Here is a 22,903-nt window from a genome sequence, read left to right as displayed (position 1 = left end):
GTAGAGTCAGTATTTGGCGTATACAACATTAAAACATGGATCAGAGTGGCAGCCTATCAGAGTCATGTTAACTTACCGCTGATGCACCCAACATTTCCTGTTTTACTGTTTCATATTAAAGCTTTTAAATGACTTAATAATAGGAAACTTTTATTAGGAAGAATTTACAAGGAATGAAATGAAACTGAATTAGCGGATCTTCATTAGTGGTGCTAAAAACCTGTCGACACGACAACACATGGAGATATTTGATTAGTGGATCAGTTGGAAATAATGCAAGGAGGAATAGTAAAAAGCAGAAACAGCCACAGTGATGATGATGTTTGATGAAGAGCTGCAGATGACCAGCATACCTCCAACAGGTAAACAACTTATTTTACTTTGCAGTGCTGTGTAATGGAAAACCTTTCACAGCGTACCAGCTCAACTTGACTCATGGCTCAACTTGACTCATGGCTCAGCCTGACTACCCCCAAAACAATGGAAAAATGCCAAATATATTATTTATTATTTATTTCTCCACAGGGACAATGTACATCATACATTTTCAGAGAACTAAAAACGTAAATGCACCCAATTGTAGTCAAGGGCTGATTTCCATTGGTAGTCCCCCCCTGCCAGATAATGTGAACTGAGCAGAGCAGTGAAGTTGTGTGCTGTGTGTGGAACAGATGACCATATAAAGAAATATGTCACAAGCCGACATTGGCTTGGGCTGAAAGGAGAAAAAAACATTGGAAATCAAGTGTTCAGAGCAGTCTGGAACTAGTGCTTTTTGCTTACTTCTACATATGTGTACATAATTATTTGACAAATCTGTCACTTAAATATGAACATCTAACATGGTAACAATAAATATGTGACTGAAAATAAGGGAAAAGCAATTGATTTCCCCTTTAAAAGCAACATCCTACCTGGGTATTCTTACTGACTATGTCCATCCCCTTATGACCACAGTGTACCCTTCCTCTAATGTCTACTTCCAGCAGAATAACGTGCAATGTCACAAAGCTCAAATAATCTCAAACTGGTTTCTTGACCATGAGTTCATTAAACTCAAATGGCCTCCACAGTCACCAGATCTCAATATAGAGCAATTTTGGGATGGTGTGGAACGGGAGATTTGCAATACTGATGTGCAGCCGACAAATCTGCAGCAACTGTGTGATGCTATCAATATGGACCAAAATCTCTTAGGAATGTTTCCAGCACCTTGTTGAATCTATGTCATAAAGTAGTAAGACAGTTGAAGGTGAAAGCGGGTCCAACCCGGTACTAGAAAGTAATAGGAAGTACACCTAATAAAGTGGCCAGTTAGTGTACTTAACATGCCATGCTCCAAACAATAGGACACACAAATACTTGATTGTAATGTGGGGTTTCTCAGTGTTTTGAATAATGGCGATGTAGCGGGAGGAAACTGTGGTCAGGGCGGCATTGAGGATTATATTGGAACTGAGTGATATTCAATGTGACAGCTCTTTGAAACTTCTGTGGAAACACCAGCTTCCTGTTTCCAATTAGCATCTGGTGTCCTCAAAGGACAAGCGACAAGGCCAACTGAAGGGGGGAGATGTCATCACGTATGAGGCTTGAGCAATATGTGTGTGTATCATCCAGTGCATCTGTATATGATTGTATGTGGATGAAAGCAGTAGAGTATGCATGTGTAGGTGTGTTTGCAGATGTGTGTATCAAGCTATAGCTGATGAAAACACATTTGTGAATATGCATATGACAGTGTCTATGTTGATGTGTGTCAGAGTTGGAAAGTAACTAACTAGTAGTTTTACTTGTACGTCAGTACAGTTGAGGTTTTAATATTTGTGCATTTCCTTTTTGAGAGTGTTACCACTATGTATGCAGTCACTACGTTAGTTTTAAGTGATTCAAATTTTTATATTAAACGGGAGAAAATGTAATTTTCTTTTCTTTCTTTCCACTGGCAACTAACCCGAAAGAAACATTAAAGTCATTGAAACTGTTTTTCGGATTAAATTATCACATGTTCCAAGTTGTCCTCACTGTCAACATGTACTTGTGATATCTGAGTTCATTTTACACTGAGATACGTCTTTATTTTTTACTTAACAAAATACTTAAATAGAGGACTTTACTTTACTGGAGAAACAAACACTGTGTGTGTCTAAGTGTTGTTGGATGGAGTTAGCTTTGTTCATGACAGCTGTCAGCATTTTAGGCCTAAATCCAGAATCTGAAACAAAGCACCATACTAGAGAGACAGTACTATAGAGTTTGCTTTCTTCCATCCTTCCTTTCTTTTTCACTAAACCTAACTGTTTGCAAAGCAGAGAAGATTTGGTGCAGCAAGTCCTCATTATTTAAACTCCTCAGAATCAGAACCTCTCTGTCATTTTCTCCCTACATGCTGGAAAGCCTTAGAGCTCACAAAGCAGCCCTTCTGTGTGCACATAAACTATGTTATTCATTTACTGGCTCTCCGTCTCTGGATACCCCATAATTATGATTTAGAGCGATGCGGAGATTGTGTTAGTGAAACGTGTTTGCTTAGGCAAAGCAATGCAAAGTCCATTTTTCAAATGGATGCTTTGTTGCCAGACTTTGACATGCTGTTGTTCAACTGTTGCAGGGAGGGGGAAGCACTCTGTCATGCAGCTGATTAAAAAAAAAAAAAACTGTATGGGGAACCAGAAACTTACAAATCGCCACTCCTCCTTTGCAGCGAGGCAAACAAAAGAAAACAAAATGTTGAAGAGCATGATGGTGTATAAAAATCTGCAACGACAGTAACACTTTGCAACCAAACACGCAAACAAATGATGTGTTGAAAAAGAAACACAATTACCAGACCATATCCATTTTATGAGTTAACTCTTCATCATCTGTCTACTTTCGTTGCACTCCAGGTCATAAACACACATAATATGCCTACCTACATACCTATTCACAGAATTCCCCTATTACTAACATTTCCGCTATTTTAACTGCAGAGAAGGCTTGCTAGAGACAATATTGCAGTGATTACCCCACAGCTGAAAGCCATTGGAGTGAAGCGAAGAGGAGAGAGAACTGGGTAGGGGGTTAAGTCCAGGGAGGGAGGTATTAGGATGGAGGGAATCAGAGAAGAAAAGGGGAGAGGAGGAGGAGCACTCAGAGAGAAAGGACTTATAGAGGTGGGAGGAAGGGGTTTGAGAGTGATGGAAGGTGTATGATAAAGGGTGAGAAAGAAGAAATTAAGGTAAAGAAAAGGAAACAGAAAAGGAGACAAGGATTTCAAAACAGTTTCACTTGGCTCTGAGCCTGGAGGATGAGGGCCAAAGTGAAAGACATAAGATGGGATAAGCCTGTTCAAAAAAATTCTGTAAACGGTCATCTTTTGTCCATTATCGGTTTGCCCTGCAGAGAGTTACCACAAGAACAAGCAAATTGTTACAACTGTTCCTGACTTCCACTTGTGTGGGTTTTTTTTTTTTTTTTTTTTTAAAGGACAGTATTTGTTTTTTGTGGATTTGTGTTTCTCAGGATTCAGTTCCTGCCAAGGGAAGAGAAATAAAATTGAAAAAGAAACAAAAACAAAAAATAAATAGAGCAGGAATGAAGATATCCAAGGCAGGCATAGAAGTCAATTGTAGATTGAATTTCATGTCCACACAAAACTGAGAGGATTACATTGCAAGCGTCCAGCCTTTTTCCATTCATATGTATAAAAACAATTTTCTTTTGGGAATCCTAGCGCCTGGCGCCAGCATAACCTCTGTATAATAAACAGTGCTAAATAATTTGGATGTGAAGGAACCTTGGCGAGGACCAGAGCCACGGCACAGCGTTAAGAACACTTGAGTGTGAGTCTTTGCAGGAGAAAAAGTTCTTTTATGCAGGGACACGTTTAATTCTGTGTTGGCGGTCATGCTCAAGAAACGCAACCAACTCTCAAGCAGCTGCTGAACCTGCCACCACTGTCATCTTTATCTTTATTAACAGTATTAGGAACGTTGACAAAGGATTAATTTGTTATACATTTGTTGACAATGTTTTGTCAAATTAACTTTGTCACACTAAGAAAACTACTAATCTGCCATTATATCCTTCATGAAAACCTATATGTCACAACAATATTCTCAAAGTCCCACTAGAACAGGATGCAGTTTCAAAGAGTTTCAAAATCAATTAAAATAGCACTCACAATGTTTTGATATTGTGCTGCTATTAAACCTGCATTCACTTTGAGGCAACGCAACAAGTTGTAGACACAACAGTGTCATATTATGACACTGTTCGTAAACACATGCATTTTTACACATTGGGGGTTATGCATTTGGCCAACTGGTGCTCCATTTAGCTCTATTTTGGTGTCCAGCAACGACTGAAGGAGATATCTGGTTCTGTAGCTGTTATTCTACTTACCAAATATTGAAGAACTTTCATTTCAACACAGAGACAAAAACATGAAGTGTATGCAAACCAGTATCAACAAAGGAGGAAATATAGAAAAAAACTGTATATATAAGAAATGGTAATATAATAAACAAGTATACAGACCAACAATATCTACATATACACACATAACCGAGGATGTTCATACAGTGCAACAGGCACACACTGAGTCTGGCTGCAGAAAGCCACTGTCTGAAGACCTGAGAGGTCTGATGGGATTATAGTCAGCAAGATTTGATGCTGGGCAGGTAGTGTACAATGGGTTTATCAGAGCTTTTTCGCAGCTGCTTCCTGTTGCTGGAAACAACGCTGATGAGAGCAATGAGACTGAACCAAAACAGTAGTTGAGTTGAGGGCCGTAAAACCAAAGCAATGAGTTGAAAACGCTAATAGAAATGCAGAGCCGGGTGATAATTCTCTGTGGGTTTGTCACCATGACAGACCCTTTTCTCATTTACAACTTAGTTATTTGATTTATTGTAGATGTAAAAATATCGATTATAGCAACTTTAAATAAAGGATTTTTTAAAAAGCTCCATTGTCGAGGGGTAGAGAATGTGCTCAAATGTCAGTAGAGGACAAGTAGCCAAATCTAATTTCACATGCTCCTTCCCTGATGTTGTCTTGAATGAGGCAGCGACTGTGCCGTATTGTCCTGATTATGGTTTGGTTTCTGGAGCTGTGTGAACGGAGACTAGCGGCACTGCTGTGGCACTAATCAGCTCCACAATATGAAAATCCCACATGTCACCACAACCTTGAAGGAAACGCTTCAAACGGTTAGTGTGACCCTGTTATTGTAGGTTAATCCCTCATAGAGCACTTGAATGGAAAATGAAGAATGAATCAGGAGCAGTAAAAGCACACTTCATCTCCTTGGTAACAAGCTCAGCATGAAGCTCTGTTGTACTTGACTTAAGAGTGAGCAATGGACTAAATGGATGTGAATGTAAATACAGTTTTGTGGGACAAGGTGTCGCAGGAGCATCTCAAGGGTCGGAGCCTGTAGTTGAACAGACGGATATGAGAGATTGTGGTGGGTGAAGACTTCCTGAATACAGAGAGGAAGGACTAACTCTAACCCTAGACTGGTGGATTTTATGGTAGGACTGCCAGAAATAGAAACATGGTCAGCAATAAAAATAGAAAGTTCCAAATATTCAACAGTTGGTTTATGAGGTAGCCTGAAGAATATTAAATGCTACAGATATAACACCATCTACCTTTAAGTAGCTGCCCAATTCGAGAACTAACAGACTCGAGATGACAGCTTTCCTCCAAATAAAGGCCTCCACCAAATACAGCATATGGAGGCGGCTGGCCACTATAAATGCTTTGTTTAATAATTTGCCACATTTTGAAACTGTGAAGTGTCAGCTCTGGTTAAACAATGAATCACATAATTATCAATCAAACTTTCACATATAGATATAGGTAATCTTTTTTTTTTTTTGTGTGTGTGTGTAGTATGTTTTTGGCCCCTCTGTATTGAGTGTGTTTCTCATGGTTTTAGAGAAAGTTCCCTCTTGTGACCAGGAGAGACAGAGTGCCCTGGACGAGGCTCGGCTGAATCCTCGCGAGGCAATTTTCATCCCTGACTGTGGGCCTGGAGGGCTTTACAAACCTGTCCAGTGCCACCAGTCCACAGGTTACTGCTGGTGTGTTCTGGTGGACACGGGACGGCCCATTCCTGGAACCTCCACCAGGTAATATCATTTATGCGAATAAGTTCTTGACTTAAACCATTTTTATTGAAGGTGCAGTGTGATTTTGATCCTTACATTCCTTGCCATTGATTTCTCACGATGTTGCTTATATGGTGATTGTGAAATTTGAATCTACTGTTGCATTCAGATGTTCACTGGAAAATATAACCAACTAAATGCTAAAAATGCTAAAGCAAACTGTGTTTTGGTTCCTGTAATCTGGCGCCATCTTAAAACTGCATGCAATTTATTTCTCTGCCAAGGTGGGCGTTGCTCTCTGATATCCTGGTAGCAGGACAGGTGGAATGATCTTTGTTGGTACCAGTGCTTGGTAGCAAGCCTGCTCACATTAAAAAAGGAGTAATGTTATAACATTCTTTTAGTAGTTTGTTTTTAAGGTGTTTGTGGCAATACAATCTGCTTTTGTGGCCTTAAATTTTGTTTTGCTAAGACGCCACTGCCAATTCACTTGGCAAAACAATTAGTCTCAAGTCCTGATGGGAATATCAGTTAGTCGCCTGTAAACATTCTGCGTTTGGTATGACGTTTGTTTTCACTGCATTTGCTGCTGTTTATATTACTTTCAGGGAAATAGTGGAGGAAGGATGGAGACAAGGCAACAAAGAAGTGGTTTAATAAATGATGCCTATTGCTTATGTTTTAGTTTTTTATCATTTGTGTCTAGAATGTGAATATTATAACTTGAATCATAGTGCTATATAAAGAGAAAGAGATCAGATGTTTTAAGGACTGTAAACACACACTGGTCAATAGAGGAACTGTTTTCATTCCTAAAAGGGCATCATCATTCTCTCTCCAAAGGAGGGTTGATGGTTTACAGGATGAAGTACAGGATGAAGTACAGACCTTTTACCAATTATGAAAACATGCGTTGGTGTTTGAATATAGGAAAACTAAGGTTTAGTTTAAAATCAATGACGTATCAGTGTTTTTTTAGAGGCTCACTCAAAATAACTGAAAGCCCCTGAAACCCAAGTAAATCATATACATAGTCGTAACACACACAGACCACATTCTCATCTGCATTTCATAGATATTGAGTGACAACCTTAAGGCAATTTTTCTTCACATAAGAATTTATTGCATTTTGGACAAGACTTCACGTCACTCATCCCAATTTCTTTCTGGACAGCAATGTGCAGTCATGCATCAGACATCCCATTTTGGATCAGTGGCCCTGCAGACTGTGAAAAAAGACATGACAACTTGCCTTTACTTTGAGGAGAAAAAAAAAAGGCAAATGAGACACACATGCTCAATTTTCCATCCTATTCAAGAAGCACCGATACAATAGCCAGGAGAAAACGAGTCATGCCATGCGTAATGCCAAACAGTTTGTTATGGCTCTGAAACAAAGCTTTGTAGATGTCAAATCAAATTTATTTATTAAGCATTCATAAAAAGAGGTTAATCACTGTCAATATTTTTTAACAGATGAACAGTGGGCATACAAATTAAAGCCAAATAGAAATACATAATATATTTTGAGAAGCCATAACTTGCACCCATGCATGCTGTGAAGAAATTATGGAGAGTACATGTGATCCTAACAAAGCTAGACAAAGATACTTCTCCTGCACCAATAATCTCTCCTTGATTTTAATCAAGCTGCATTCCTAGTAAGAGTCATTCCAAGTCAGATTGGAATGACTCTGCACGAAAAACCGTCTGTTCCAGGCCATGCAGGTTTGATTTTTCTGTGGCCGAATAAATGTGTCAACACTTCTTTAATGTCTTGTTTTTTCACACATTGCTAAGCCAGATTTTATTTCTCTTCTGTTTCTGTCTCATGCAGCCATGTCCCTGCTGTCCTCTCCTCTTTGTATAACAGGTACCAGGCGCCAGAGTGCGACGGTGCTGCACGTTCTCGCATTTCGGACACAGAAGATCCCTTCCAAGGCAGAGACCTGACAGGTTTTCTTCACTTTTCACTGTGGTCCAAATTCACTTTTTGGGATTGGAATTGCAGAAACTTTTTTCGATTAAATAATTGTCTTGTGGAAAACCTCATTTTTTAGCAGCTGAGGAGGCTAAAAATATTCACTAGAACGCCTGCAGCTACAAGAAAGTATGTCAAGTTCCATTTTCTGAAGACATTTCCCTTTGCCACCTTCATGGCAACTGACCAGATAGAACATTTTGATTGAATATTAACTAAATCATACTTTGTGGTGTTGGATTCCCTAGCTGCAAAGATCAGAGACTATCCTCTAAACCAGAGGTCATAACCTCAGCTCATACTCCTCTGCCCTTGTTACTGCTCACTTACTTTTGTTGCCCCACTGTTTCCCCATCATTTAAGGCTGCATTGTAACTCTTATTTAACTCCCCATCTGGTGAGTTTACAGAGTCAAGCATGACTCCTGACTGTGCAGCAGATGTGTGGCATGTTTTATGGAAGGTGTGAGTGTTGCGGGGTGCGGTGGTGAGGCTGCGGGGGGCTGCTGTGGGTGTTGGAGACTGCGGGGTGCTGAGTGGAGATATTTTTATGTACTGTAGAGGGATGTTCTGAACCGCCACAACAAAGCACAGTATTTCATGGCCGTCACATCAAGGCAGGAGGAGAAAAGAATGCTTGAGAGGGCAGTCTATTAACAGCATGGAGCTACAGGTTCAATCTCACCATGCCCAAAGTGTCACAATCCCACCTCTGTCAGGAGAAGCAGACACGCTCCTCCTTTGAGATCATGTGTTGACTTCCAGTACTATTGTATATTGTTGTTATAAAAAAATATATTGATGAAAATGGACCATTAGCTACGATCATGATTTCCTGTCAACACTTTAAAGACCAGGACAGAAATACAGTAAGAAAGTTTATTCAAACTTCATCCTATGTATTTTGTAACATGGTAACAGTAAACTGCACCATAAACTAAAGCCTAAATTATAGTTTCCCCACCTGCAAAGCTGCAAGGGTCAGAGTGATGACATTTTGTCATCTGCTTATGTTCATGCCTATAAGTAGTTCAAGTGCACATGTTTTGAACATGTATACATTAACAGGCACGCAGTATTGAATACACAGAACAGCGTGTGTGCCTGAATCCATTTCAAGTAGATGAGGGACTTAATATTGATTAAACTAGCTGCTCTATGATAACTATACCAAAAGGAGGAAAGAACGAATACTTATGAATCCAGTTCAATCTGGACAGAGTGGACACTCAAAGATGTTCAACAAAAAGTTTCATTTTTGGTGAATCATTTACTGTAGGTGGAGAGAAATTTGAGAAATTTAAAGTGGAAATTTAAAGGGGTTACTGAACAATTGATGTGATTAAATCTATGTCACAACTTTGTCTATTTCCTCTGAGTTTAATCTAATTCAGATAAAACAATCTGAGGAGAGGAATTCTTAAGATTCTAAGACATAGTTTATGTAAGTTGTGAAAAGGTGCAACAGGTGGACACTGGTGATCTCAATGTACATGCAATGGGAAATTCTTCTTTATTGCGTGCACTCTGTCTGTCTACAGCTGATAAATCTTATTTTAACCTTGTTTGGTGCAGCTTTAATGAGTTTTAAAGTCTTAAGATTAACAAGATGAAATCTAAGTGGTGCACAGCCTGTTTGACGCTGCCAGAGGTCCTGCACCACACTGTGCCCTTGACACCTTGCCACATAGACTGCATACAACATAACGGTTTGCGCTCCATAACACCCCAATTTAACACTTGGATTAAGGCACAGCAAGGCAGTGCTTCTCCGAGCTTGTCGTGTCGTAGGAAATGCTAATTGGATTCACCTGGCGGGGCAGTGGACCACCTCCCACAGAACGCCCTGAACCAGCACAAAAGGAGTGAAAAGAAGTGAACAGAGCAGAGGACAAGGAGGCCACAAACGCACAGAGGAAGGGGAGGAGGGGATCAGCTAAGAAAGCTTGAGAGAAAGGAGGAGAGACTGAAAAAAAAAGACAGAATGAGAAGATTAGTTTACTATGCAGCTGCGTTTGAAGTTTCCCTTTAAGAGACACAATTAGGAGGGAAAAATTTGCACTGGTTTCGCGTGCTATTAAAACCATACATCTGGGCAATTAAAAAGAGCTACCCAAGGTGTTCAGAATTGTGTCATAAAAGTTAACAGGTCTGCACTGCTCAACAAAGCTCTCTCATCACCGCACACTTCTGTTCCACCTCTCGCCATGTGCCTTGGCTCTGTTTTTCTGAAGTCTAACGAAACACCCAAAGCAATGTATTTTATGTCAAATGAAAGTATAATCATAATGATGCACCAGTGATAGGTGAACATAGGCTATTTAACAGATACACCTGGTTTGTCATTAAACCTCGTATAAGGTTTGTATGCTTTATTCTACTACGTAACAGCCCTTTTCCGTTTGACATCTGTCATACTGGTTCATTGGTGTTGAGACTTTGGAGGTACTTCAGCTTCACTGCGCTGTAATAACTCAAATTACTTGTAGAAGGTAATTTTGGTGTATTTGTGTCTTTGATTTATGCCAGGTTGCCCAGAGGGGAAAAAAGTGGAATTCATTACAAGCTTGTTAGATGCCCTCACCACAGACATGGTCCAAGCCATAAATTCACCAGCCCCCTCTGGTGGTGGGAGGTAAGTACAGTAGTGTTCTGTATTACAGGAGACTCAGGAGTATTGTGAGTATTGTATTAAGCAGGATACTTCAACCCTGACTCTTCATGGAAAACTGAAGTCTCTTCTGCTTTTTCCCATATAATCCTTCCTTCTGGTTTTCTGAATTCCACAGTAATATTTTTTCTCTAATATGTAATGCACATATTTTGGCACAAACACTGACCAGGTTTGAGGTTCACTTTCAACAAAAGCTACAAAAGCATATATACAGATGGGAGTGAAAGGTATTTTGGATTAAAGCTGAACAAAGCTGCTAAATCTTGATGCAGAAGACAAAGTGACTTTAGTTTATCATAAACCAACTAAATTATGATGATGATGACTTCCTTTAGTTTGAAGTGATAACATGTCACATGGCCTTATGTATCACGCAGAATTAAGAATTTGTGAACTTGTGAATGTGAACTTGCTCCTCTGCATCTCCAGTATATTCTATTTGATGTGAATATTGAGTAATCGCTGAGTAATTGCTAAGACTACGTGATGAAAAGTTATTGCTTTTTGAGTAGATTACATCATTTCTTTTCCACTTCCTGTTCTATCCATCATTCTAGGTTTTAAATGTCCTGTTTTCACGTCTTTTCCTTTGACCCTTACTAGGTTTGTTGAGCCTGACCCCAGTCACACTTTAGAGGAGAGGGTGGTGCACTGGTACTTTGCCCAGTTGGATAACAATGGCAGCCATGACATCAACAAGAAGGAACTCAAGCCTTTTAAGAGGTACCTGAAGAAGAAAGCCAAACCCAAGAAATGCGCCCGCAAGTTCACCGACTACTGTGACCTGAATAAGGACAGGGCCATTTCCCTGCAGGAGCTGAAAGGCTGCCTGGGCGTCAGCAAGGAGGGTAAGAGGGGAAGAGGAAGCCTGGGGAAAAAATGAGTGAGAGTGGGCTGGCAGGGTCATGGAGTAGTGTCGCGACCCTGGTCTGAACTTAAGGCCAGCTGGGAAAATGTTCTTATACAGTATAAAGTCTACTTCAGCAACTTGCTAAAGGTGCTCTTTGGCATGCAGACCGCATTTTCTACAGTTATCCAGCCCTCCGAACGGTTGTAAAATGGATGTCTTTAAGTAAAGCAGCAGGTTTCAAAAATAGAACAAAGCAATGTTTGAAAAGAAATGCCAAATAGAAAAAAACACCAAAATAAAAATAGTGCTTGGTTGTGTTAAGGTGTTAAGTTTCCACATGCTTAAAGTGTTCATTTTAACACCAACAATGAAGCAAATTAGATTTTCACTAATATTTTAAAATTGAAAGTTGAATTTAAGTCAATTAAATTCACTTAGTCATTCAGAGGCAGGGATGAAGTAACTGCAGTGCATGTGACAAACAGATGTGTTGGCAATCTAAATGAGGTGCACTGTTTCACTTAGCTCTCACTGATGAATATTTAGACAAGACTAATGTATTAGTGGATCCTAGACACCGTCTGGGCCGGAAAACTGTAACTAGTCATCAAGAGTTCACCGACTGGTCCTAATAGAGATAATAAACAACAGTCTAAGGGTCTTACAGTGAGAGGCTAACGTCAGCTATGCGCAAAATATCAGACAGCAAAGAAAATGAGCATTATACTCATGTTTAGACATCATACAAGTAGTTTGAAGAGGTCCATGGATCTGGACACACAGTTAAAGAGTTGCAGTGTAAAGTGATTTATTCCATTGCAATGCCAGAAATCATTTTTTGCAGAAATAGCTGCACTGATGCGTAGGGTTTAAACATAGAGAAGTAAATGTATATGTTTATAATGTGAAATAATTATTTATTTCTGTGGCAAAGTTTTTTTTTTTAACAATTTAGAAACAAAACATCTGCCTCCATCAAATTTAATGTTCTTTTGTTTTTTTTCTCATTCGCAGGTAGCTCAACGACAAGCAGCAACCAAGGGACAAGGCAAGGGACAAATTTGTTCAGTAAGGCAAACTAATACGCTTCTACTAACCGTGCCTCTGGCTTTGGGTGCTGTAGTTGGCTTCTTGTGTAATCCATTAACATGCACTTTGGTGAAATGTGTCAGTTTGTATTAGCTACAGCTAGTTGACACAGCTGCTTTCTATGCACATGCAAAGCTTTCCATGATGATTTATACAGAATATTTGTATTAAGTTTAAGTTGTCTGTCCTTGTATATCTGTATGCATGTGAACCTGTGTGTGGTGTGTGTGTGTGTCCATGGCTATATGCTATATTGTCACAAATTATTGGTATGTTATTGGTATTTTAGAGAGAAAGAGAGATAGTGGGTGTCACCTCACCTCATGTCGTGGTCATAAAGACAGAAATGACAGTTATGGTGTAATTTTGATTTACGGGCCTGAAAACAGTCCAGCTTGGTCTTAAATATATTCTTAAGATTAATTTTATGACATCTTGGTCTTGTGTTAACTTTGATTTTGGCAAAAAGTAACAGGAGCCAATCAATGTAACACAGAAATTATTGTGCTGTTTTGCTGATTGTCTATATTTTGTTTGTCTTGCTTTTGTTCAGTCTGTCTCTCTCCGTCTCTCATAGCGTCTTGTTCAATCTCTTGGGATTTACCATTATTGGTCCCATTGGTGCTGTTGACTCTGGCCAGTGGGCCGGTTCAGCGCCACATAGCACTGAGGTCATGTGTTTACCCTGGCGCTGCCCTGCTGCGCCTGGAGAACAGTGGCTCAGAGCGGGCATAACGTCAGGCCTCTTGGACCCTGGGCACGGCTGCCAGGATAAACAGCATTTGTATTAGAAGAGCAGAGATGGAGGCTCGGCTGGTTGTTTTCGCTTTAGTCACCAAGTCTCTCACCTTCATGCTTAAGAGCTGGAGGTAAAAGGCCTGACAGCTTTATATGGCTCCTTGTGCTGCCACTCAGGCACTCTGAGCTAGTGATGATTGTGAAGAGAGTGATATATTGTACGTTAAGGGAGAAGGAGAGACAGAGAGAGCCTGCATGAAAGAAGCAGGAGTCTGCAAGAACATATGGCACCATTCTGCTCTGACTAAGATAGACGGTCATTGTGTTCAGGTAAGCTTAGCTGATCTTCAATGGCCTGGATCCCTTTAAGTCAAGCTGCATTTGTCAGGCATTAAATCTTATCATGCCCTGTCGCAGCTTGGGATCGTCACTGCTGTGTTGTTAGACATATTTACAGTTTACAGTACGTGCCTTTTGGTAAAGGATTGTGAGCATGTGGGGCAGGGTGGAGCACAGCTGCACGAGGCTCCTCACTCTTGACACATTTGCAACAGCAAGGGAAAACATCTGAATACCTTGTGTGACTTTTGAAGTGCTGAAGAGGGTGGCATCCATCCTCTGAAGAGACTGGAAACCTCATTATAAATGAGATATGTAACAGAAGTCCGGAGCAGTTATTTTCACTGTAAAGCCGCAGTCAGCCATTGGTTGAGCTGCAGGTCTGGTATTAAGATGGCCCCAGCATTTTGTCTGGTTCACTGTAATGAACAAAATACAGAATATTTTATGATTAAACCTGTTGGACTGCAATTTGGCACAATGTTAATTCCATTTAGATAGACGTAAACACACATTTGAATAAGTATGAACACATGCTGGTGTGCATGTACAAATGCTTGCACACATATAAACACACCAAACACAGGCAAACACAATTACAGGGTATTAGAGGAGTGCTTACAGAGGATTTAGACCGAAGGTTTGGGGTGCAGGACGCCTGTTCTGTTACTGAGAATGAGTAGATGTGTATCTCGGAACTAAGTGCACCATTTTAGTTGCGGCTATTTAGAGAATTCACTCAATGGAGACTGGATAACAAACTATTGGCACTTTATTGTGATTAAACCCATTTGGATGGAAGAGTAGATGATGGAAATATTCTTAAACTGTGTGTCAAAAAAAGAGACCATCCAAACAAACTGGAAGTAGGGAGAAGGCAGCAGAAGCAACTTTTAATGTAAATATTTTCACTTTGTTAAATAAGAAAGCAGTTTTTGCTTTTTGTTTTTAAATATAAAAGATGGATTTATTTTAATGGTGTGTGTGCTAATTATACTGTAATACTATATATAATATATATGTAATATATGTATGAGCCTGACATCAGTAAGTACTGAAGATTAGGAGGGAAACATTTCAACACTGAGGATACTTAAGGGCTGATTTTGCTTAGACAAAGGCCTTATACAGTGACAAAAACAGTCTGGTAAAACAGCAGAGGACTATGTACACAGTGATATGCTTTTTTTTCGTCTTGTCTGCTGTTTTATGTCAAACTCCTCTCTTCTTCTCTTGTCTCCTTTCCTGCTCTCTCTTCTCTTCCTCCCCTGTTTGTCCTGGCTGTGTCCGTCATTAGCCAGGAATGAAAGGAGGGCATTATGAGGCAGACCTGGCACTGAGGCTACAGGACCATTAGAGAGCACAGAGCTCTGTCCTCTCAGAGCCAACAGCAATTACTCCACACCACTTGTATTTTAATTACTGTGACATCAGCTCGACACACTGTTCTGTGTTAAAGGTAACAGAGGTCAACAGAGAGGGCCATAATGGGTAGATAAGCATCTTTACACTCACCATCACTACCTGTTACTGTGGAGATGAGTTATGCTTCAAAAACAGGAGTTAGATCTTCCCTCCCCTACTTGGTAGGCTGTTCTACAAGGCTAGCAGTAAACTCAGGCCTGTGTATCCAGCCACTTAGCCAAGTCCTTTTTCCCAGTTGCCATCACGTACAAGTATACCATGATTCCCAGCTCTTGAGCCAAGTGTCTTTATTGGTCGGTCCCAGGTGAGGCGAGGCGATTCACCGCTAGACAGGATCTGCTTTCAGCTCTTTATCACAAGTGGGGCCAAGGTGTCCAGGGAGAGGCAAGGGAGCTTTGTGTTGTTAATGGCACAGACAGTGTCCTCAGTGACTGGGAGGAGAGGATGGAGGGAACCATTCGCTGCTCTGGAGCCTGGTAATTGCAAAGCCAATTCATCAGCACTACTGTACTGTAGCTCAGCTCCTTACAACAGAGACATTTATCTGGACCAAAGAGAGGAACAACATGACTTCACTGGAAAGAGGTATCATGAAATATTGTGGTACTGCATAGTTTAGTAGGTAGAACATGCCACTAATGCTGCTACAGTTGACTGTTTTTGACAGACAAATCTAATTTACTAAATGTAGAATATAGTACACTTCCTCAGCTGCACTGTCACCTAAAAATCCATAAACTCTATAGAGGTCAAATCACAGCTGGTTTAAATCTTAGTACTGAAATAACCGATCATTCAAATGTCTCTCCATGGCTTCTTTATATCCTGTTTTCACCAAAAATGTATGTTGTGTTTTTGCTGATCAGGCCTCCAGATGGTGTTGTTAGTTTTTTGGTCCCATTTTTCTGACAGCATGATTCAGAGCAAAATATCTACAACCACTGGGAAGACTGTAATGATTTTTCCTCAGATGCTCACTCCTACCAATATTTTCACTTGTAGATATGAAATGTCAAAATATGACATGCAGAATGCAATCTAATTTTCTCCTTGGAGGATGAGCCTTTTCCTTTTTGGCATTCATAAGGTGCCCCTGCATTTTTTACTTTACTTTTTTACTTTACACAAAAATCTAAATTGCTCTCTCCACTGTCGCTAAAATAAAAGGCATAAAAATGCTCAAAAAATAAATATTTTCAAGAACTTGCATGAAATCACTCAATTAAGGAGTGTGGCTGGCTGCTACATAATAGCCACACAATTGCTTAATGGATGGCAATATCGCTCTGTATTTTGGTTGCTTGCATGACTGTCTTATTCTCTCCTCTTTCAATATTCAAGTAAGCACTTCTTTCTTTGTGCGGGGAGCCCTGGTTCCCATTGCTGTCCATGCCAACCACTTATATGTTAACAGACTGTATGCCAAACATTTCAGGAGTTTACCCATTAGTGTTCACAGAAGTGAATGTAAAAGCTTGTTTGGACACAGGCTGATTCAGTGTTGTGTTTTTGTAAGTGACACATACAGTAACAAAAAGCAACAATGATTCACATACAAATGTCACAGATGGAACTGGAAACAGTAGTCACCTGGATCCAATAAGTCATGGTGCAAATAGTTGGCCATAATATTTTATTTTATTGTGCACTTAAATGTATTTAAGGTAACCTTTGATTTATGGAGGTACGGAGAGATTGCGATGCATTATAATGTGAACAGAAAACTTAACTCAAAGTTAAACGCAATGTTTTAAACTACAGAAGCTTCAGCTGGACCTCTGTTTCATGGCTAACATAACGAGCAGTGACAGAAAGCACACCTGAACATTCCCACCCCCACCGCCTGCTGTTCCCTCACACACAGGCTGATAGAGTCTAGATACACACACAACCACACACACACACACTCTGCATGTACACATAATGTACCTGCAAGCACAACCTTATGCACATGTACCACACACATATACACACAAGCACATTTCCACGTGTACACACTTTTCCATGCCATGCACATTAACAAATGCAGGACTGCATACCAGCATGCACACACAGACACAGGCTGAGCTCTCACAGGGCTCAAGAGGACCTCTGCTCCGTCTGACAGCCATCTGTAAGCAATCTAAGCTCTTAACCCATCTCCTTTTCTCCCAGGCTTCTCCTTCCTTCTTTCCTTCTCTCCCTTCTCCTTCTCCTTCTTCACTCTCTTTCTCTCTGTCCCCTCACCCATCCATCTGATTGATGAGTGAGAAGTCCACCGTTTGCGCAGCACATTGTCCCGTGTAGTTTCAGCACAGATGCCACACAACACACACAAAACTTCAGAGTCCCGGTGAGTTATAGCTTAGTCGTAACATGACGTCAACATGTGTGATGATACAACACGGACAGTCGGTGTGTAGGTGGTGAACAGCTGCGTAACAGCCCGATCTTTACTTAGTAACCACTCAATGAGCGTTTTGGTTTTCCATCCTTATAATCTGCTATATATATCTGTTATTTACTCAAAAGAAAATGGTAAACAAACTAATAAAAAAACATTGCATCTTAAAACAGTAATGGACAAAACACTCAAAAGTAGAGGCCATAACACAGAGCTAATTTTTTTTAACAAGTTACATTCAACAGGGTTTTACTTTTTTTTTTAAGCACAAGTTACAAGATCTGCTTTCCACATGTTCATCCAGAGAGGAAACCTTTTGTCTGGCACAGATGTCAAAAAGAATGCAGACAAAAATATGGAGTTTGTGTTTGACTTAAGTCTACAAAACTGATATGTTGAGACAAATGATAATCTTTTTTACATAGCTTTAAAGTTGAAAAAAAAGCCCATTTTTCTCCCCATGTTTGTCATAACTGTACAAATGTCTCCCTAACACATACTTTGTCACTTTAACTGCGTGACAAGTGTGTTGAGTGAAATTTTCAAACATCTGTCTATGAAAAAAAAAAATCTGTCTCTGAGTTTTTTGATTCTCTATTAAACTCGTTTGTATCTTTGCAGAAAATGGAAAATATCTCGGTGTGAGGTTGCATTCTTTCCGTTTTACCGGGAATAAAAAAAACACCAGTAAACAACAAATTTGACTAGGAAATAAAATGATATATTTAAACATATGTGTGTGTATGTATGTGTGTGAGAAAGAGAGATGGTCTGTTTAGGTGAGCTCATGCCTATGAAAGGATGCTAGCCTCTTGTCACACAACAGCAACGTGTATGAGCAGCTCTGCATGCTGGATAACAAAACAGACAAGTCAATGCATTTTTTTTCTTTTTCTTTTTTCCCTCCTCCTTTTTTCCCCTCCCTGTCTGTCTGTCTTTCTGTTCCCAGTAGGTCGTCTGGTTTGAGAAGAGAAGGTTCCCGAAGCTGAGACGAGAGCAGAGGGCACAGAGGGAAGGCATCTGTACGCTTGCTGACAGGAAAGAGAAAGATGGAGCAGAAAAATTAAGAAGTTCCTGAGCTGTTTAAAAAATGAACAGAAAAACGAGAAAAGAAAACGAAGCGGCGCCAAAATATTTGCACTTTCTCCTCCCTATGTTTGACATTTTATCTGTTTGTATGTTTTTTTTTTCTTGAAGTGAAAAAGTCTAGGTAAGAATGAGAATATATTTGTAAAGAGATGACAGGCTCACCACTGGAAGAGCAAGTATGTGTATGTTACCACATTTCCCTTTGTGTTCAGTCTGCTGTTGCGATTTGTTCTGTCCTCAGATAACAAGAAGAGGTACTGGAACACAATTTGTGACTGTTAACTAAAATATTTCCCCTGTCGCATATAGCAGCATACAGGCCAGTGGCAACCTGCTAAAGAGAAACTTCCAGCGAGTCACATTCAGCCCGACTGTGGCCCGATACACTCATATTCCTAAAGGAAGAGCTACGGCAATGTAGACCAATTCAAACAAATGTGCAATGCCGTATATGAACATGCAATATTAAGTGAACAGCATGTATTAGATTTAAACTGTGACTACGGAGTCTAATTCATCAGCACAGAATTAGCTGTATGAATCCCCCTTGCACTGTACAGAACCTGCTAGAAACATTAACATTTCGGCTCAAGAATCAGATGTTTGTGAACAAAGTCCAAGATGTGTTACGTCTGGTTTTTGTTTAGCACATACCAGTGTTGGGGAAAGTTAGCTTGAAGTAAGTAGTTACTTTACTTGCTTACCACATAGTTCCCTGAGGTGCAACCCAAAAGCAATGCAAGATCAGCCTGTTGTATGTAGTTTGTGTTTTCTCAGTTTATACCATGTTGTCTGCACAAGATGCCTTTAATGTTTTTCTACTTTTTTTTTTAAATAAATGGTCCCGCTAACAAACATTTGATAATAATAAAAATAACAACGTCAAAAAGGAAATAGTAACAGATTGTGAGATTTGAACATTGTGTAAATCGGTTATCAAAAGTTGTGCATCCCCAACACTTAATACAAAATCCTAGCATTATCCTTTTTATCCAGTATAATTTATACTGTAGCAAGCAGCTGCTGAAACATACAGTACTTGTAGATATTAAAGCTGCAGATTTTTCTTTCCACTGATGGTTAGCAAAGTCATAAACCAGCGACAGATATACAACCCTGACATGTTGCTTTATAAAATTTTTATGGCTAACATTAGCCCACAGTTGCCTCCATACACATCTAACAGACACAGAGAAACTTTGCCAACCCAAGTCAAATAAATACTCTTTTTTAGGGTCTCCACAAACTCCAATGACAGTATCTGGCTATTTAGCTGCTAATTGTTCCATCTTCTTAACCAGCAACTTTACTGTCAGGTTTATCAGAGACTTCCTGAAAACAGTTTTAGAGCCCATAAGAACCCTAACAGTGAAAAATACAGGAAATTGAGCTAAAAGTAGCCAAAAAGCTGTTAAATTGGCTACTCATAATTACTGGTGGGTCTGTAGCTATGATTGACAAATACATGCAAGCATTTGATTTGGTGTTTATCTATATAAAACTGATTAAAGTGGAAATAGACAACGCTTTGCTTTAAATTAACATTATGAAGTATATGTTAATTGCACAGTGTATTGGCTATACAATAATGACACCATCAGCATTTAGAGTGGCTCCCTATAAGTCTCGCTTGCCACTGGGTATAAACTCAAGGGAATATGAAGGCTTGATTTATGGCACAAAGGAAGTCAGTCAACTACTGCGCAACCAAAAGGGGACGAGGATAGTGCTTTTGTTTTCCCAGATAGCTATTGGTAGCTATATTTCATAACAATTTGTCACCTCTTTTTGCTATATGATAAATGTGGAATATTGCTCAGGCAAATCTGATGACACATTACTTCAATCTATCAATCAATATTTATATAGCGCCAAATCACAACAAAACTCATCTCAACACACTTTTCACATAGAGCAGGTCTAGACCAGACTCTTTATATCTGCGTACACTGTGCTTCAGTTGCATTGAGTATAAATGTGTCTTTTGATTTCTACAGGGCTGTCTTCCTGGTAGCTACCACTGCTAATATGAAGAATGTAGAAATTAGTTAGCTTACAGCCAGGGGATACTGGACCAATATCCAGTCAGGTCGATCTACTGTTTGTGCAAAGCAACAACATATCTCTAGCTATGTTACTGCTATGCAATGTACATCATTAGCTTTTGCCTGTTTCCAAATTCATTATAACATTGTGAGAATTTCAATTTATTTCTCAGAGAACCTTCCTTCTCTCTCATTTCCTAAGTGGTGTTGATCATTTCATCATAGATTTACACTCTGAGGAGAAGAGAAAGCGATCTGGTTGTCTTTAGTGACAGGCGCAAATAGTAATACCACTTGTAAAAGAATGGGTGAGGGTGAGCATAGGAGTGGGGGGTAAAAAAAGTTGTCTGTTTCCACTTTAATACAGCTTTAAATTCAAACCATGTTGAAGTTGTTGGTGTACACATCTTTTCTCACGTTGTTGTTTTATGTTATCGGTTAATTTTATGTTGAGATACAAGTCATTATGGCCAGTTTTATTACTCTGCTAAGTTAAGGTTAGTGTTCATTTTCTACATAATCGAACCTGGAAAACAGTGGAAACGTCTGGTTTTTCCAGTGTGCTTGAATTCAGTGCTGTTGAGTTTCTTGAGAAGTGTTTGGAGTCCGTTGGTTTCTTCTGGTTAATATTAAAAACTACAAAAACATCAAGTCTCGGACAAAGACTCGACTGGTGGAGATTCTATTTTTTTCAAACAGATTACAATCCAGAAAACCAGTTCCTAGCATTACCAGGAAAAGAAAGGTCACACAGATGACTAAACCCAACCAGTAAATGGAATAAGATGTTTACAAGGCTGAGTATCCCATTAATATCAGCTCATTTCAGCTGTCATATTCACATTTATTCTGGTTATTGTAAACAAGATGTGGCATTTATAAATGCCAGTCCCTAAAATAAATATTTGAGTCTTCCCAGTAATATCAGAGTACATTTTGTGTATGTAAACACATTCATTGTCTGTCCTCCAACGGTTGATGTTAGTCCTGCTTTGTGAAACACTCACCACCACACATACTTGGAGCTTTGCCACTTCATGTTAAGACAATGCAATATGTCTTTTAAATCACCCCCCACAGTTTCTTAATAATAGGAAAATGACCGAGCAAGGAGGAAAACACTAGAAAATGACTATATGACAAGTTTTGGAATGTAAAAAATATTTCTTCCTCACATTTGGGAACAATTGAGTTTCAAAATTAGAGAATCATGAGTTGCCATTGTGGTCTGAATGCTTGTGTATTTGTTTTTGAGTTGTGTATTTCTTAACATATTCCCAAAAGTCACTTCAGTGGCTAGTGAACATGAGGCAAAAAAAGAGGCTCCTATTGTAAATATGTACAATAATCTTTATTTGTTTGTTTTACTAAATTTCATTGTCGGGCACATGAGTGTTCACTTACTTCACTGTCATTCTGGCTTATTGTAAAAAATATATACTTTTCACTGTGTTTACATCATGTCAAACATTAGGCTATTAGAGTAGGTAATTCACAACATTGAAATGCTTAGGCCAGACTGTACGCTATCAGCTCTAAACACTGTTTATTTTATCTATGGTTATTTTACTATTTCAGCTTCTGTATTATGATTCCTGTCATCATCACTATGCATGGTCAAGAATGTATACAGTATCTGGTGCTCAATCCACTGCAATCACAAGTCCAGTTGTGTCTAATTTGAACTGGACTGTTATGCCAAGAAGAAACCCTTCTTTCTTAGAGGGCTGTGCAGTCTCTCAGAGTGCCTGTTTCTGTCCAGTTTGAACACTGAGCTTGTGTGTGTATGTCGGCTGAAGTGCTTCCAGACGCTGCAGGGCCGTGGATCACATGCAAGATCTAAAACAACCTAACAGGCTAGTAATCACTGCTAATCATGATGAGGGATTCATAGTGAAGGAGGCTTACAGACGACTATCAGTCTAACAGGGAAAAAGCCAAGATTGTCTTGCTCCCCACCATCCACTTTTTCACTGCAACCCCCCCCCCCCCCCCCAACAGGATGGTCAGGACCATCTTGACATGTTTTGACAATATTTCTTATTCATGGCTGGAGAAATTAGATCTGCTGGAAAACAAAACACTCATATGTTGTCTTTGGGTGAAATTGGTAAATGTAAATTATGTGGCTTGAGGTGCAGCTGTTTGGCTAAAGTATTGAAAAGTAAAATGTCTCTCCAGTGTAATGGA

The 22,903-nt window shown here is 39.6% G+C and overlaps 1 protein-coding gene across 6 annotated transcripts in view; it reads left to right on the top strand.

Moving 5' to 3' along the window:
- smoc1 (SPARC related modular calcium binding 1) overlaps positions 1-19,388 on the top strand; it is a 49,324-nt gene extending 29,936 nt beyond the window's left edge. For 4 of the 6 annotated variants that reach the window (XM_053336315.1, XM_053336314.1, XM_053336313.1 and 1 more), the window contains 6 exons: positions 5,930-6,122; positions 7,975-8,057; positions 10,611-10,716; positions 11,359-11,603; positions 12,620-12,653; positions 18,529-19,388. In XM_053336315.1, the coding sequence (XP_053192290.1) occupies positions 5,930-6,122; positions 7,975-8,057; positions 10,611-10,716; positions 11,359-11,603; positions 12,620-12,653; positions 18,529-18,568 (701 nt within the window). In that variant the 3' untranslated portion in view covers positions 18,569-19,388. Of the gene's footprint in view, positions 1-5,929; positions 6,123-7,974; positions 8,058-10,610; positions 10,717-11,358; positions 11,604-12,619; positions 12,674-18,528 lie in introns of all 6 variants that reach the window. The other 2 variants (XM_053336312.1, XM_053336311.1) reach the window with 2 other exon arrangements.
- Positions 19,389-22,903: the final 3,515 nt, after the last annotated feature.

This window comes from Scomber japonicus, chromosome 16 (assembly GCF_027409825.1).
Source record: "Scomber japonicus isolate fScoJap1 chromosome 16, fScoJap1.pri, whole genome shotgun sequence".
Lineage (NCBI taxonomy): Eukaryota > Metazoa > Chordata > Actinopteri > Scombriformes > Scombridae > Scomber > Scomber japonicus.
The sequence above is the reverse complement of the archived record's forward strand: the minus strand, read 5'-3'. Positions and strand labels throughout refer to the sequence as shown.